General features: G+C 26.7%; 2 protein-coding genes across 2 annotated transcripts in view; both read left to right on the top strand.

The window, feature by feature from the left end:
• Positions 1–12202: 12202 nt before the first annotated feature.
• LOC123260921 lies at positions 12203–12926 on the top strand. Its single transcript, XM_044722309.1, has 2 exons — positions 12203–12663; positions 12767–12926. Coding segments are annotated over exons 1-2 (351 nt in total). The 5' UTR covers positions 12203–12313; the 3' UTR covers positions 12768–12926.
• Positions 12927–14039: 1113 nt separating this feature from the next.
• The window catches only part of LOC123260906 (carbonic anhydrase-related protein 10), a 43384-nt gene continuing 39715 nt past the window's right edge, over positions 14040–17708 (top strand). The window contains exon 1 of the mRNA XM_044722283.1: positions 14040–14342. The gene's annotated coding sequence lies outside the window, so the exon portion shown is untranslated. The remainder of the gene's footprint in view (positions 14343–17708) is intronic.

Genomic DNA, 17708 nt, shown 5'->3' with positions numbered 1-17708 from the left:
TTCCAATATTTACGATTCATTTATATTATATTAAATATTTATCAATAATTCTATCAATAGTTTACACCATTTATCCTTTTATTTTCTTTCCTTTCCGTTACCTACCGTATCTATATTTGTACTCGGGTATTCAAAAGTCCAGTTTAATTAATTAATCCGCTTCATTTCGCAGATGCTCAATTCAATTAGTGTATCTGTGTATATGGAGAAAGTTTGTGTGTATTAATTAAAAATTGAGAATGATAATTAATTAAATATTTATGGGAGTAATTATAATATTAATACTATGTTTTATGGTAAGTATTTTTCATTATTCATTATCCCATGAAACTTTCCATTTTACAAATTTTTATCTATTAATTTTATAAACACAATTTTCTTGAAGCTATTCACGTAATAATTACCGTAACTCCTATTCTTTCCCGCTTCACAGCATTATTTATATTTGTAAAAATGCTTACCGTAAGATGGACGGTGTGGCTTAATGTATATAGAATAAGCGAAGGGAAATTTAGTCTAGACCGGATAGCTCAAATGGTAGAGTAGCCGACATGTCTTCGGAAGGTTCTGGGTTCGAATCCCAGTCCGAGCTATCTAATAATTTTTCTCGTATATTCTATAAACTCACATTAAGATGATCCTCTCCACATTCCTTTCTCAATCCTTTCCTACCTATATCCTGTTACATGAATGTGGAACGCTTCACGTAATAATTACCGTAACTCCTATTTTTTCCCGCTTCACAGCATTATTTATATTCGTACGTTTATTATCTATTACAATAGCAAAATATTTGCGATATTAAAAGCTGATAAATATTCTTTTGACAAAAAATTAATAAACTCAAAATTTTTATATTAATAAATTCTTGAACCAAGAAATTTTTTTTTAGACAGATATTTTTCTATCTCTCAGTAGGAAACGAATTTTCAGAACAAATAATATGAAATAAATGATTTTTTATCAAGTAAATTTATATTTACTTATAATTGTCATTTAGTGATGGAAATAACTCTTCACTCCCTATGACAGAGGAATTTTTTTTCAATCATGAAAATTTAAATAATTTTTTTACAGCAATATTTTTTATAATTGCAATAAAATAATAATGCAGAGAAATACATTTTTGAACAGACAATCATAAAATTATAAACATTTCAGTCACCGACACTAGTTGAGCTTCTGAATTTTCATGTGCGAAATGCACGAGAAAACGAAGAAACAATATCAGTCCTCTTTTTCGTACGAAATCAAAAAGAAGCACCCAATTTACTCTCAAAAAATTTTCTCCCGAAAAACCAGCTTCATTTTGGTTAAAAAAACAACTTTAATTTTAATTAAAAAAGATTCATTGATGAAAGGTCAAATAATGTATATTCTATATCCAATGAATTAAAATTTCTTCAATACTTCATTATTTTTTTAATATTTAATTTTTTTATCGAATTTTTACTAATGCTGTACAATATTTCCTTTAAAGTATTTTTCAATCAAAATACGACCGTTCTCACGTATCGGTTAAATAAAAAAAAAATGTCAATAATTTTTTAATAAAAATAAATTAATGAGTAAATTATATACATTTTTTTAAGGAAAAGTACCGGCGGAAGTATCGATAAACGCTACAAGCATTACATGTCGATTCCGTCAACAACCTAAACGTCCAGGAAACACTTATTTCCGGAGTCGGACCCAATCATTATCATACAACATCCTAATTATTTTCTTTAACTCATCTCGATCCCTATGATTAATTATTAATTCGAAATTTCCGAATCATTATTGAATTTACACTTCACATGTCGTTTATCGATCATTAATAACGGGACATTTCTTAAATTAAAGTGATAATGCATAATTTAAAAATAAATCGCGTGATTTATTTGATTAAAAAAAAAGGACGTAAATTTTGTTGATAAGAAAGTGAGAAAAAAAAATAAATCAAAAAAATATCGGCGATGATCGTTAAAGGATTAACGGGTCTGACTGATTCAGTTCAATTTTTTTAGAGTCAATTATTTTATATTTTATTTTGGCAGAGATTTCAGTTCTGTTCGAGTATCGATGATATGAATGAGATGGACCACCCCCGCTGTGTTCTTAATAAACCTACGTGCGGTTAAGATAATGGGTTACTATGACTTTGCAAGTATTTACCGCGAGTCTTTCTTGTATACCGTCATTATTCTCGCCCTTCCTCACGGCTCCGAACACGGTTTCTTTTACGCTCCGCACTACCATCTTACGCTTGTCAGAGGCTTCAAAGATTATCAATGTCTCCTGCTGATTTCGTGGTGAGCTTGAATCATGCCGCCTTTATTAATTAACTGTTGATAATAATAAATGCTGATTTTCATTTTACTACCAATAACTGTTGTAAATTTACGCTAGAAGAATTATTCCCAATAACAACGTTATATATCTAACAGTTTTTTTTTTCTTATCATTTACAATTAAATAATTAATTCCAATATTTACTGATCATAAGCAATATTTGTCAATTCATACACAGTAAAAAATTTTGCGTCATTGCGTTAAAAAATTTTATGTTAAAAATTTTTGTGTTAAATATTTAACACTTTTTTGTGTAAATTTAACATTTATTGTGTTAAATTAACACAGAAAAATGTTAAATTAACTCAAAAAAGTGTTAAATATTTAACATAAAAATTTTGAACACAAAATTTTTTGACGCAATGACGCAAAATTTTTTACTGTGATAATTTTTTTTAAACCAACAATTGTCAAATCGGAAATTCTTAGTATTATACACTATTTATGTACATAAAAAAAATGTCACAGTTTAATTTTTGTAAAAGCATTATCTAAATATTTTCACAATGTCCGATAGATGGCGGGAGGTAATTCAGAGTTCTCATACGCAAAACGGTAGATCGATTATTTAAATCTGATGTACAAGAACATTAACATCTCCAATATAACCACTTGTATTTGTATTAATTTACTTATTGAAATTTAAAATATTTAATTACACTAATTTTACTTACGTGACTAGATATTGAGTACTTTATCCTAATTTCATTTCATGCCATTTCCAATTCAAATAATAATCTTTTACATTCCACATGTACAAGAATAAATAATAAATGCGAGTCTTATTGAAAGTGAAGAGCGAGAATCCAAGTAATCTTGTCTGGTCAGTTACAAATATATCCATAGGAGTAATAATATTTTATACAACGAAACACAGGATCGTGCTTCTGAATTAACATATAATGAATAAATATTGTTTATACGAATCAAAATTAATATCATGCATCCCAAGATGTGTTATATGCTAAAATGTAGATAGTATATGTGCACAGTATATATATTTGTGACTAATCACGCAATATGTGCGATTCCGCTATTTCCTATATGTATTTATTTTAAAATAAATTCAGAATGGTTAATAATTGACGGCGGTTGCGGTATCATATGCATCCAATAAAAAAATACTAGTAGTAGTCACTTTGCGTGCAACAAATTACTTGGTAATAAGAATTGGCTCACGCAAACATTTACGAAGATGAAGGAAGCTGTCCGTTGGTTTCGACTTGCTTTTGGCTCTTGTTTTATTTATTTATCTTATTTTATTTATATATATTATATTATTATTTTTGTATTTTTACTCTCTATAGCATAGCCTCAGCTACTCTGTCTTGTCAAACTCAACATCATACCATCCACATGCAATGTGCATCTACTGATGTTGTTTGTGAATTGTCACCTGAAATTACTCCTCAAAATCGTTAATGTTGTGTCGATGTGAACAAATACGTAAATTAAGAAAACATTTATTTTCATTATTATTGTTATTATTAAAAAAATATATATTTTCTGTACTTTTTTTGCCACTCCTTCACATTGTTGGTGACCATCTACCGAACACGGCCGATTATTAAAACTGTCCTTCTCTTCGCTACCTTTCATGGATATTTGAATGCTTGAACGATTACAGTTTGCAAGTGAGAAAGGACCAATTCGAAGAAATAAAGGCCCTCAAGATTTAATACTTACACTCGAGAGACAAATTTAATATTTATAAAATTTATTACTATTTAATAAAACTGCCATGGAATTTGTCTTCAAATAAAAATTCGTTAATTATAAAAAAAGTTTGATTAAATATTAATAAAATTTTTTTCGATGTTTTTTTGTAAGCATAAATGTTTATTTAAATTTTTCTATTCGTGGGAAGTAAATTCAGCTTTCAACGTATGGTAGCGCTTATTTCTTTTTATAAACTTTATAAATAATTTTTATATACGATTGCTATGAGAACAAAATTATAGTAATTTACGGGTGTGTAATTTTCTTAATAAATTAAAACTGTCTGTGGTCCATTCAAACTCGTGAATATGATTCCTTTTATTTTCGGTTAGTAAATTTACAAAAGAAATTCAAACCGCAGAATTGTAGAACTAGTTTCAGATAATGAATTTTATTTTTTCATTACAAAAAAAAAATTACATCTGCAACGTAGAGATGTTTATTTACAAAAAATTTTTAATTATATATTACACTGAGAAAAAAAAATAGTTTTATTAAAAAAATTTTCTTAATACAAGAATTTATGTTCTTGAAAATTTTCAAGAATATATATTCTTAGCTCAAGAACTTGTTAAATTGATTGAAATAATTTTTACTTAATGTAAATAAAGCTATTCTCTTGTTTATTTATCATTCAAAGATAAATATTGATGCTCTTGTCTTCAGAAATTAATAATTTATAATAATAGAATATTTGATCGTTATCGAATTTTTTGAACCAAGAAATTGTTAATTGAGTAATAGTATTTTTTTTCTCAGTGTATAGTTTAAAAAATAAATTTTATTATAACACTTCCCAAATTTTAAAGAATTTACATCTTTTAGCAAGAAAAATAAAATAGAAGAAAAAAAACTACTTTATAATATGAAGAGCTACTTAAAAATATTTGTTATGGTCATCAGCCGTGATTATTGACACGGAGTATAACATTGCATAGTTGGTGATATATGCAAAATTGAAAAAATAAAAAATATTAGAACTAGACATCTGAGAAATATCACTATTCACCGACATCTTTCGAAGCAAATCTCCTGCTGTGTAAGTTATTTACCACTATCCAGTTTCATAGTTTTTACTCTAATTTGTAGTGACAGGGTTAAAAAGTTTGCGAGCCGTGTTACGCTTCACCTTTCTCTCTTATTCTTTCTATTCTTTCTGTCTCATTGTATCTGTTTTCTTATTCTCAAGCTTTTTTGTGTTTCGAAACTTATGTGTATTCATATATGGAGTTATAGGCCCATGAAATGAGACACTCGAACATTTTCAGGCTACTAGAAACAGAATATCTAGATCTGATAAGTTCAAAACTTTGTATTTTTGATCGGAAGAAAAACTGTCTTACACCATCATCAAAATTGTAAATTTTTATTTATCGATGAATATCGTCTGATTCTAAAAAATTGTAGCTCACATTCAAATAATTTTTGTTTTTATCAGTTACCTGAAAATTTCAACTATTGACAAAATCTCGTTTCAAAGAATTCTTAAATTATTAACAGTGGAGAATTATGAAAATAAATTACCTGAATTAGAGGATAAGAAATTATAATTGAGTGAATATAAATAAATTTAAAGCCACTTTATTTTTAATTGAGCTTGACAAGCCGAAAATAAGTTGCTGATTAAATGGAAGGACGACATTAGCGTTAAGATTATTTAATATTAATTCACTTTATCTTCAATACCATACACATACAGGGTAATTATTTAAATAAATTCATTTATTGCGATTAAATTATTATTTTCAGATTCTTAAATAATATCCCGTTTTACTTAAGACAAAATTATTAACAATCATTTACTTAAGCAACCTGTAGTCACTCTATGTGACTGCTGAGAATTACGAAATTCGTATGAATTATAAATGAAAAATTTTAAAAATAACATTGCTATGACAGAATTAATTACCAATAATTTATTTCATAGAAAACGTTAAAAATATATAAAATCATGAAAAGGTACAAATTCACATTAAAACCTTTTAGATGATACTAAATTTAAGTATAAAAATTTTCTTTTAAAGTTATCATATGCCCGTCACAAATTTTTCTTTTTTCTTATGATTATGTACATTAATGCTTGAAGTATATAATTATTTAGAAATTTACAAAATAAAATAAATAAATAAATGAGGCCTAGGATCAGATCTATTTATAATTACTCCAAAAACTATATACACCGTATAAATAATTTTTCCACATATTAAAAAAAAATTAAATTACAAAAGTTATGAATGAAAAAAATTTTGTACTCAAATAATTGGTTTTATCAATAAATACAGAAGATGAATTAAAAATATCTACCAAAAGATTGTGCAACATCAGGGGCCTTAAAGAAGGGTACAATAATAGGTTATCTTGTCGCCGACCTCAACCAATGTAGTAGCGAGTATATGATACATGATATATGATGAATTCATTAGTACGTTTAGTGTTGACTTATCCGCATGTAAAGTGACAATCATGAATCTTTGTAGTACTAATATTTACTTATTATTCACCTTTACTTTATTCATCAGATGTGCCGATTCTCTGTCTATTATAAAAGATAATACATTATACTCAAATGAACATCGATACACGCGTTCTATTGGTTTTCATGGTTATTACTACAATACTACTGATGAATCATTCTCGCTTGACAATTTATCGGGTCCGAAAGAAGAAGCTGCTATTATTGTAGTACCGAGTCGATATTCAAGGTGCAAGGCTGGACAACTTTTAGATAGACGAGGAAAATGTCGAACTCCATGGTGACTTTTAATAATAACAAATTCAAAAATTACAAGTGAGTATTTTTATAAAAACTTCTATATATTTAAGCTTATAATCTGTAATTTAACTTTAATTTAATGAATTTTCAATGGTGTATATATTAGAGTGTATCAAAAAAAGCACACTATTTTTTTTTTTTCGAAGTACATTGATAATTCTTCAGAGTATCCCTAATCAAAGACATTGTGAAAATCTCAGCCCTTAATCTTAATGTATAGAGGTGGCTGTAATTAATTTTTTATTTCCATTTAAATAACATAGAAAAAAATTTTTTTTAATTTTGAATTTTGCTAGTCAACAACGAAACATTTTATAGTTAGGATCGATACATATTCTTGTAGGAAATTTAACGATCTACACAAATTTTTTGAATGAAAATATGCGTACGGAGAACCATTTCGGAGTTATCAGGCCTCAAACATCGAACTGTTTAAAAAAGTGATAATATTTATTTATAAATACGAAAAATCAACTTAAATCACTTCCGTGTAAAAAAAATTTGTCCTAAAATTGTCATAAACTTAGGATCCTAAACGTGACACAATTTAGGACATTTTATGACAAATTTATGACACCAATCCGAAATGAAATTTAGATTTCAGTAAAATATTGTGGATATTACTCAGAAAAAAAATATTGTTAAAAATTACTTTTATGACAATTTTAGGATACTTTCCTGAAAATTTTAGGACACTATTATGAATTTTAGTATGATTTTATGACAATGTTAGGATACTCTTATGACATTTTTATAACAATTTTATGATCTTTTATGAAAATTTTATAAAAATTTTAGGATCCTTTTATGACAATTTTAGGACACTTTTAAGACAACTCTTTATGACAATTATAAAATTGACATGAAAGTGTTCTAAAATTGTCATAAAAGTATCCTAAAGTTGTCTTTAAGTTGTCATAAAATTGTCATGAAAGTGTCCTAAAATAGGCATAAAAGTATCGTAAATTGTCTTAAAAGTATCCTAAAATTTTCATTAAAGTATCCTAAAATTGATAAAATTGTCCTTAAATTGTCATAAAAGTATCCCAAAATTGTCATAAAAGTATCCTTAAATTCATAAAAGTGTCCCAAAAGTGTCAGAAAATTGTCATCAAAGTATACTAAAATTCATAAAAGTGTCCTAAAATTGTCAAAAAAGTTTCCCAAAATTGTCATAGAAGGGTCCTAAAATTTTTATAAAATTTTCATAAAAGATCATAAAATTGTTATAAAAATGTCATAAGAGTATCCTAACATTGTCATAAATCTGTCGTAAAATTCATAATAGTGTCCTAAAATTTTCAGGAAAGCATCCTAAAATTGTCATAAAAGTAATTTTTAACAATATTTTTTTTCTGAGTAATATCCACAATATTTTACTGAAATTTAAATTTTATTTCGGATTGGTGTCATAAATTTGTCATAAAATGTCCTAAATTGTGTCACGTTTAGGATCCTATGTTTATGACAATTTTAGGACAAATTTTTTTTACACGGAAGTGATTTAAATTGATTTTTCGTATTTATAAATAAATATTATCACTTTTTTAAACAGTTCGATGTTTGAGGCCTGATAACTCCGAAATGGTTCTCCGTACGCATATTTTTATTCAGACAATTTGTGTAGATCGTTAAATTTACTACAAGAATATGTATCGATCATAGCTATAAAATGTTTCGTTGTTGACTAGCAAAATTCAAAATTAAAAAAAAATTTTTTTCTATGTTATTTAAATGGAAATAAAAAATTAATTACAGCCACCTCTATACATTAATATTAAGGGCTGAGATTTTCACAATGTCTTTGATTAGGGATACTCTGAAGAATTATCAATATACTTCGAAAAAAAAAAAATAGTGTGTTTTTTTGAAACACTCTAGTATACATACATCTAATACAAAAAATTAGGAAAACGGTTGACCCTGAAGGCCATCCCTGCAACTTCCCGCTAATTCCATACTTAGGCGCTTAAAATTGCACCAATGACGTTTTTGAGCTCTTCGAGCTCAAAAATACAATTTATGGGTTATTTTGAGCTCTCCGAGCTCAAAGAGATTGCTTTCCTATGCTTTAAAGCTCTTCGAGCTCAAAAGTCTGATAGAGATTTGATAAGACACTATTTCTTGAATTTTTAAACCGCAATAACTTTTGAATGAATAAACCGATTTTTACGCGGTTAGAAGCATTCGACGCAGTTTTTCAAGCCTCGCAAAGAATCTTAAATTTTGAATTGATCACGCTAGGAATTTTGGAGTTATTCCGAAAAAGCACTTTTTTTGGTTTTCTTTCGTTCACGATATCTCTCGAACGAATCAACCGATTTTGACCGGACTGGTGGCGATCGACGTGGTTTTTTGAGGTTAAACACTGATTAGTTTTTGGAATTGAACCTTTAAGCCGTTTAAAAGTTATTCCAAAAAAATCACATTTAAAAAAAATTTTTTTTTCAGTTTTTTTAAGATTTCTCAAAATCTATTGATCTGAATCGGTCCAAATAGTTTTCAAAATCTAAGTTTGGTCAAGCCCTTTCGAATGGCACCAACCGCGATGAAATCGGTCAAGCCATTCAAAAGTTATAAGCGGTTCACATACTTTCACACACACACACACACACACACACACACACACACACACACACACACACACACACACACACACACACACACACACACACACACACACACACACACACATACACACACACACACACACATACAGACACCGTGACAACCTCGCGGGGATAGTCAGGGAAGCTTCCTGTGACCTTCAAACGTCGAGATCTGATGAAAACTCGGTTTTTGCAAAACGGGGTGAAAACAATAACTTCCCGATTTTTGAAAATCTTCGATTTTCGTAGCGGGAAGTTAAAAAAATGTTGTTTTCTTCTGATACAATTATTGGCAAAGAATACAAATGTAAATTTGTATTTTCAGAGTAGTAAAAATTGTTTAATGTTAATTTATATAATTAAGAGAATAAGGAAAATTTTGTCGCCGGTATTTTTTTAGGATAAACTGTTTTTTTTTTTTTTTTTATTTAGTATCTTTGGAAAGTTCTTCATCTGAAATAGAGCATTTTATATGGTTTTACTAGATTTAATGTACGCGCGCATGAATATAAGTATAGAATTATATATATTTTTATGCTGATGATATATTTGACCAATTACATTACGAATAAATTATTTTAATTTATTTATTTCTAAATTCATTTATTTTGGGAGTGAATGCGGAGTGAATTTTATTATTAATAAAAATTAACTCCTTCTCGGAGTAAATATCACTCTTGCTGGGAGTGAATCAATTAAAAATCATTCACCCTTCATTCACTCCGTGTTCACTCCGTGTTCACTCCGCAAATTTTTTACAGTGTAAGGTACACTGATAATAAAATTGACTTGACTCAAGAGCCAAACTCATGAACCAAGAATACCATTTTAAAGAAAATGATATTCTTGAGTCAAAAGAATAAATTCTTAAGCTAAGAAATTATTCTTGATCTAAGAAAGTTTTCTTGAGTCAAGAATTTATACTCTTTACTCAAGAAAATATTTTTCTTCAAAATGGAATTCTTGGTTCAAGAGTTTGGCTCTTGAGTCAAATAATTTTTTTTACCAGTGTAGTAATATATGGTTTTCAATGAGAATTAGAATCGAAAAGTTATTATGATAAAATAATATACTTATTGGCAGTGTTATTGGAAAAAATATTCAAGTTAATTAAAAAAATTCTAGATATAAATAATTTTAATGATTCGGGTAATGCTATCTCAATTAAGATAAGGCAAAAAAAAACCAGTTCGTGTTGCAACTTTTAAATGAAGCATCAATGTTAAAGACAGTCGGAAAGTGGTAGGTATATGTATATATGAGTATAAAGTTCATGAAAGAGTCTATATATAGACAAAAGACAGAATATAACCATGAGTAGAGCTCATAGAAGCCCAGACGATTCGATGCAAGATAATCGATTGTGGATATGAAGCTACAATGAAGATAAAAATAGTAGACATATGGCAGCTTTCAAAAACTATAAATTAAACATCAGTAAATTCAGTTTTAATTTAAAGTTTTATAAATAATTGCACTTCATTCTATTGAATAATTCATATGTGGTAAAAAAATGACCTCTTTCTATGTTTTGAAGGTTATAAAATCAAAACATTGCATTTATGGAACGTATAAATAAAGTCAAGAAGACGAAGTTTTGATATTCTTACGGATACATATATAATTTAACTTTAACTGTTACATATCTAAATGAAATTTTTCCTTTAATCTGAATGTCAATTGAGCTTTACTTAAAAAATTTTTAATCTATTATTCATTAAAATTTTTTATATTTTAAATTTAAAAAAAAATAAATAAGGAATGAAAATTTCTGTTTTTTGTCTTAAATGATTATAACATAGAGTAAGCCTATAAATTGAGATTTGGTCTTTACAATGACGATGGTATTGAGAAGATGGTTCCCATAAAAAATGTATGAAACAAATGCAAAAAATCTATATCAAAAATAGATTCAAAATGTGTTAATAATATTTGAAATAATATGAAATATTTTAATTTTCAATTTATTTCCCGGTAAAAAAACACTATAAAATTGTGTCCCATAAGGTTGAAAATTTCAACTGTGCATGAAACTGGCTACAAACAATAGTAATTTACATAAAAAATAATAAATGATGTTATATAAAAATAAAATAAAATAAGATAAATATAACAATCATATATAAGATAATAAGATTAACATTGAAGTTCATTAAAATTGCATCGTATTAAGAACAATATGTATAAAAATCATTTTTAATATAATTAAATTTATATTCGAAATATTGTAGTTTAAAAAAATAAATTTTCATATGTTTTTGATATAATTTTTAATATTTCAATATATATTTTGATAAAAATTCTTTTTATGAAGGAGAATTACGCGTAGAATAATTTTTATAATATACTTATACATTTTTTTAACATTAAAAAATTTTTATCCTCCACTATATTATTATTTAATTTATAATTATATATGTGATAAAAATTTTTATGAAAAAATAAAAATAATCTTATGAGGCCTGTAATCTTTATTTGAATTTTCCCAACGCTTTTTCAGAATCGATTTCAACAGCAACTTGTTCTAACAAATGAAAATGAAAAACGGATTATATTTTTGGATCTGAATTTTATTATTACATTAAAGAATCAAATTATTTTATTATCATTTATTTCAAATTGATAAATAAAATTATCTATTGATTCAACTAATTTACAGCAAATGAAAAACATTAGTTTATTGAGATCAAAATAAATTCTAAAGTGATGAGCTAAGATGACTTAGTTATATAACTAAAAAAAGGGGGATATTTTTCAACATAGATTCTTAATGGATCACTCATCTTACTATCATAATCATACAGTTTTCATTACTCGAAGATAAAAGTTCTCTCATTTGCTCTTTAATCTACGAACTTTATTTTACATAACCCGCAAAATGGCATTGTTTCGGCGATCACAACTAATAATTTTACTATGTTTTTTGTATGTTTGTCATATCAATGTGAAGGCTAGCGACTCGTCAGTTTCAAATGAAGAGTTATCATCATCATCATCACCAAAAACAACAGAATCTTCCGATAACTCTGGCAGTTCGGAGTCTTCAGAATCTGGCGAAACAGGTGTTAAAAATATTTCAAATAATACGAAAGTCGATTCATTGGATCTTAGTAATATTCCAGAAGAAGGACGAGAAGTCATTGGCTTGCCACGTCGTATGAAACACAGACAAGGATGCCCATCTGGAGAAGTTATGGATGAACACGGGCAGTGTCGAGAACTGATATGGTATATTGAACTAAATTTTTATCAAAAATCAATTCAAAAAAATATTAGAACTTTTTTTTTATTTTAATTTTCCGAAGTGAAAAAACAGTTAATTTTTTTTCAGATACGCCTAAGTAATTGTTTGAAGGATGTCAAGTTAGTAATGAAATGGATGGATATAGAGTCAGTTAAATCTTGCAAACTTTAAATTGTGACATTTAAACAATAAATAAAAATCAATGATTGCTACAGTAGTAATTTTGAATTATCATATTAAAAATGAATGTTGATTGGTGTAACGATTATTATGTTGTACCTATATCTGCAAATGGTCGTTGGTCATAAATTAATATCCGATACATTTACTCTTTCATTTATTTTTAAAATACTCAACAAGTTTATAAAGTAAACGTGAAGACATACGAGGGTATAAGTAATAAAAATATACTCCTTAGAGAATTTTTTTTTTTTTAATGAGTAACTTTTTTTTTGAGCTGAAAATTAATTTAAGTTGGAAAAATTTTGTTAATTTAACATTATTAGTTGATGTTTCCTTAATTTTTTTGTCGATTTTTTTATAGTTGAACTATATTTATTCTAAGTGATAATTTTTATAGTACACTGTCAAAAAATATCCATAAAAAAATATTGATTAAGACGTTATTGCTTGTTACTGTACATTCACTATAAATTCACTTATTAACAACTCTTATAATTATATCGAATTAGCCGGAGTAACAGTACTTGATCCAAGAACTACTTTTTTATCATATAATAAGACTTCTCAATAAATATAATTTCAAAATTGAAGGTATGTCTTAACTAAACTTAAAACTAAAATTTATTCGTTAATGATTTTACATTGTAAAATGGGTAATTTACACACTTTAGTATAAAAATTACAAAGTTATTCAAACGAATTAGTAAATCTCCTCTATTTAAAGCTGCTATAATCAGAAATGATAAAGCTCATCGAAAAAGTGACATATATGTAAATATTAATATAGAAGGGTCGTAAATGAAACATGATGGTAATGAATTGAATCCAATTTGTATGATAAAATTATTACTTCCTTCAAACCATTATTGAATAAATCTCTGGAGAATTTTTCAATTACACTATAAAAAATTATTCTTAACACCAGAATAAAGTACATTTTTGAATAAAATAACACGAAACACTGAAAAATAATTTTTTTTTCATAAAACCATTCACATATTCATTGATACTCTCATCATCTATTTGTACCTCGACAAAAATACGAATAATTCTCGTATCTACCTCAATGATAAAATCGCTCTGCTAGTGTATTGAAGTATATATATGCGCATTGCGACAAAAGATACCTAATGGAGGGGAACGACCGTATATGTGTTGACCAACTCTTTTCTTTAATTCAGTCAAGTGAATATAAGTCTCTTAGAATGTGTCACAGAATGCAAATAAATCATATTTTTATTTTTACTTTGTTATTATTTTTACTATCATTGGCAATGACTGATACGAATAATAACAATAATAATAGTTCTAATAATTCTAAAACTGAATTAGAGTTACCAACTGAAGTGTTGACTAAAAAATTTATACCTTTTAATGAACATATAGAGACTGTTGAAAGTACAATCATCAATGTGCCCGTTCGCTGTCCCCCTAGTATGGTAAAAGTTGGAAAACGGTGTCGAACTATTTTCTAAATAAGGTATGAATTAATCAAATTTATTGCAATGTTTTTTTATATGCTTATTTATGGGTCCTCGGTTGTTCAAAATTATTCATGCTCTTACAAGCATCTCAACAAAATAATAAACTATTATTTAAATCATAATTATAACTTTACAAAATTAACATAATGTTAACTGACATGAGTGGATTTTTTTATCAGATAATTTTTCATAGATTGAGAAATATTAATGTTACAATAATTAGGAAACTGTTTAAACATTATTAAAATAATTATATGTGTATTTTTGATTATTTTTTGTTTGGAATATGTAAATATTTCTTATGAAAACTGAAAAATTGCTCGATTTTTTGCTATTGCTAGGTTCTTAGACAAATAAGGAAGAAAAATAAAAATATTACTTTTTTCAAGTTTCATTGATGCGTTAAATAAATAGTTGTACGACAATCAATAGGTGGCGAGAGGTAGTGCAAAGTTTTCGTTTGTTAAACGGTATAGAAATTGATTAAGTATTATTTAAAAATTCATTGTGATATCGCTCCATTAAATGAAAAAAAAAAAGTGATTTTAATTTTATATAAGGTGATGTTAATTTCTGCTCAGTAGTAAAGTAAGAGTTGTGTATGATAAGTGTATGGGATGTAATACATTAGATACAAATAAACTTACAATGATTTTTTTCTCTGCGTATTGGTCAAATTTCCTCGGGTATAACTAATAATATTTGCAATAATTAGCTAATAATATTTGCAATATTCTTAAAGTAAACGATAACTTTTACAATTATCAAAGATATTTTTTTTTTTAAGTTACAGGCAAAATGAAGTGAAAAAATTTATATTCATGTTGATAAATGTATTTTTTATTCTCAGTGAAATTTAGAATAGAGCACGGTTCCAACTAATATTAATAATGGAAAGTAATTTCTCTAATTTTTCATTCTCTTGTAAACATTTTACAAGTCCTTGCATATTTTGCAAAATTTTGACATAGGGTAGAAGCACCGTTTGTGGACAGTATACCGTTTTTTAATATTTGATGTCCAATTTATTGTATAAATAATTCATAAACATAATAGCATCATAAATTCTGTTTATGTGAATGTAAGCGTTTAAAACTTCTATGAAAATTTTTTTTTAAGATTACAATTTTCTGCACAATCATTGAATTTCCAAGTGTCCAAAACTAGCACTAAGGTATCCAAAAACGGTGGTTCTACCCTATTTGACCTACTACAAAGATAGTTTTACATGCTTTCGTGAAAGTTTGTATAAATTATTTATTTTTTACATATGATGTATCATATCAAATTTTTAGATTCATTTTTTTCGATATGATATTCAGTTTTAACCGATTTCTAATTTATTTCAAGGAAGTCTAATAATTAATTCTACATAAAAAAAAAATAATTTTTCGATTTTCAACATTTATTCTTTCCTCACTCTCCCATTTTTATGATGAATAAAAAAATTCTATCTCTAGCATAATTTCATAAGGCATATTTAGATTTTTCGATATATGAAAGGATTTAATACAAAATTCAAGAAAAATTCAATCAAATTGTAACTTACCATTTCATGTACTAAAACTTAGTACATAATAAATTATAAATAAATAATTAAGTAAAATTGTAAGTCAAATGTCATTGAAGATAATAATTTTTCTTATTTATCAATAAAAATCAATATCAACATTTAACTTCCCTCATGATTGCACAAGTAAGAGCAACAGTATTTAATAAAAACATTAACATTAATTACAGCAAATATTGCTACTTGGTGATAAAATATGATACAAAAATTTTTAGATTCTTGGTTGTTATCAGCAGTGTCCTTTATGAGAGATAACACTCGTTCTAAGATAAACGATCAGACAGTACATCAAACAGTACGTGCGTGGAATCGATTTACTAATACACTGATATGTTATTATCATGCAGTACAGTCTGGATGATTTATATTTAAGATAAAATAAGTTAAGAATGCTACCATCGATGAATTGCATCACTTTTTTATGATAATCTCTTAAAAAATGCGATATTTATTAATATATTTTATTTACATTCAAAGATATTCCATAGTACACCATACTATACGGTTTGTCGCGTCAAAAGACAAATTTGAAATGCGTGATAATAAAGGAAAACCATGATGTAATGATACAAATGAGGGTAATTTTTCAAATTTTAAACTTGAAACCTATTTTTTTTTTAATTTTATACAGGTGAAAAACTTCAATGAATGCGTTAAATTTAATAGAATGCTTCAGCGGTTTTACATGCATGGATAATTTAAATTACTATTGACTTTTAACATGAATGGAAAGTATCTATTAACAAATGATACGATGTTGGTACTTGATTATCTACAGATGAGCTGATACTCAGCGACTGAGGCGGTGTTGAATATTCCATGTGGATAACAGTGATTTCTTTGTCGGCTATCGGTATTAATCTATAATTCCGATCTCATGATAATCTCGCAATTTATTTAATTTTTGTTAAAAAATAGTTAAAAAACAAATATTCGACAATAGAATTTTAATAAAATATTTTAGGAGAGTGCGATAAATGATAAAATTGATGATTAAATTTTACTATCGGTCATATCATTGATTGAGCACTGAGATTAGTGTTATTACCGGATGGCCATAAATCGGGAAATCCCAAGTCATTAAGTATTATTAAAGAGTTTTGAATAAAGAATTTAAATTTTTTGGCTATCAAATTTACCCTTAACAACTCCAAAATTAAAAATTTCGTTACTCTATAGATGATTGTTTGAAAAGTGTGTTTTTCTTAAAAAACAATTATTCATTTTTAAAAAATGTTATGATAGATTTTTATGAAAATTTTTCGTATTTAGAAAATTTTTATGTCTATTGTTGATTGAAAGTTACTTTCATATTATTTGAATTATTCGCCAAATAACATAAATAAATTTTAGGTAAATTTAACTAAATGAAGAGTTTCAATGGTATTCAAATTACGAGTGGTTATCACGGATCATTTATTCCGTTTCACCACTAAATTACACAGTAGAAATAAAAAGTTTTTGTCAAATAAACTTATTTGTCAGAGCAAAATATATGAGTTAATACTGATAATATTATTATTTTACTAAAGTAAATTATAATTAGGATAAAACCTCAAAGCTGAATTTTTTTTCTCAAAATTTAATGACCTGTAAGTATGCGAATTATTGAGTTTCGAAGTTACACGCCATCAACTTTTTTTAAGGAAATTTAATGCTCTATAAAAATATGCTAATAAAAACTTTATATCTTAAACGGTTTTAAAGTTATTGAAGTTTAAATAAAAAAAAAAAAATTTTTACATGTTATTTAAATGGGAAATTTTAAATGGCTAGCAACACCTTTTAAAAT

Source organism: Cotesia glomerata, linkage group LG3 (assembly GCF_020080835.1).
Source record: "Cotesia glomerata isolate CgM1 linkage group LG3, MPM_Cglom_v2.3, whole genome shotgun sequence".
Lineage (NCBI taxonomy): Eukaryota > Metazoa > Arthropoda > Insecta > Hymenoptera > Braconidae > Cotesia > Cotesia glomerata.
Note: the sequence above shows the minus strand (reverse complement) of the source record. Positions and strands in the feature narration are given on the sequence as shown.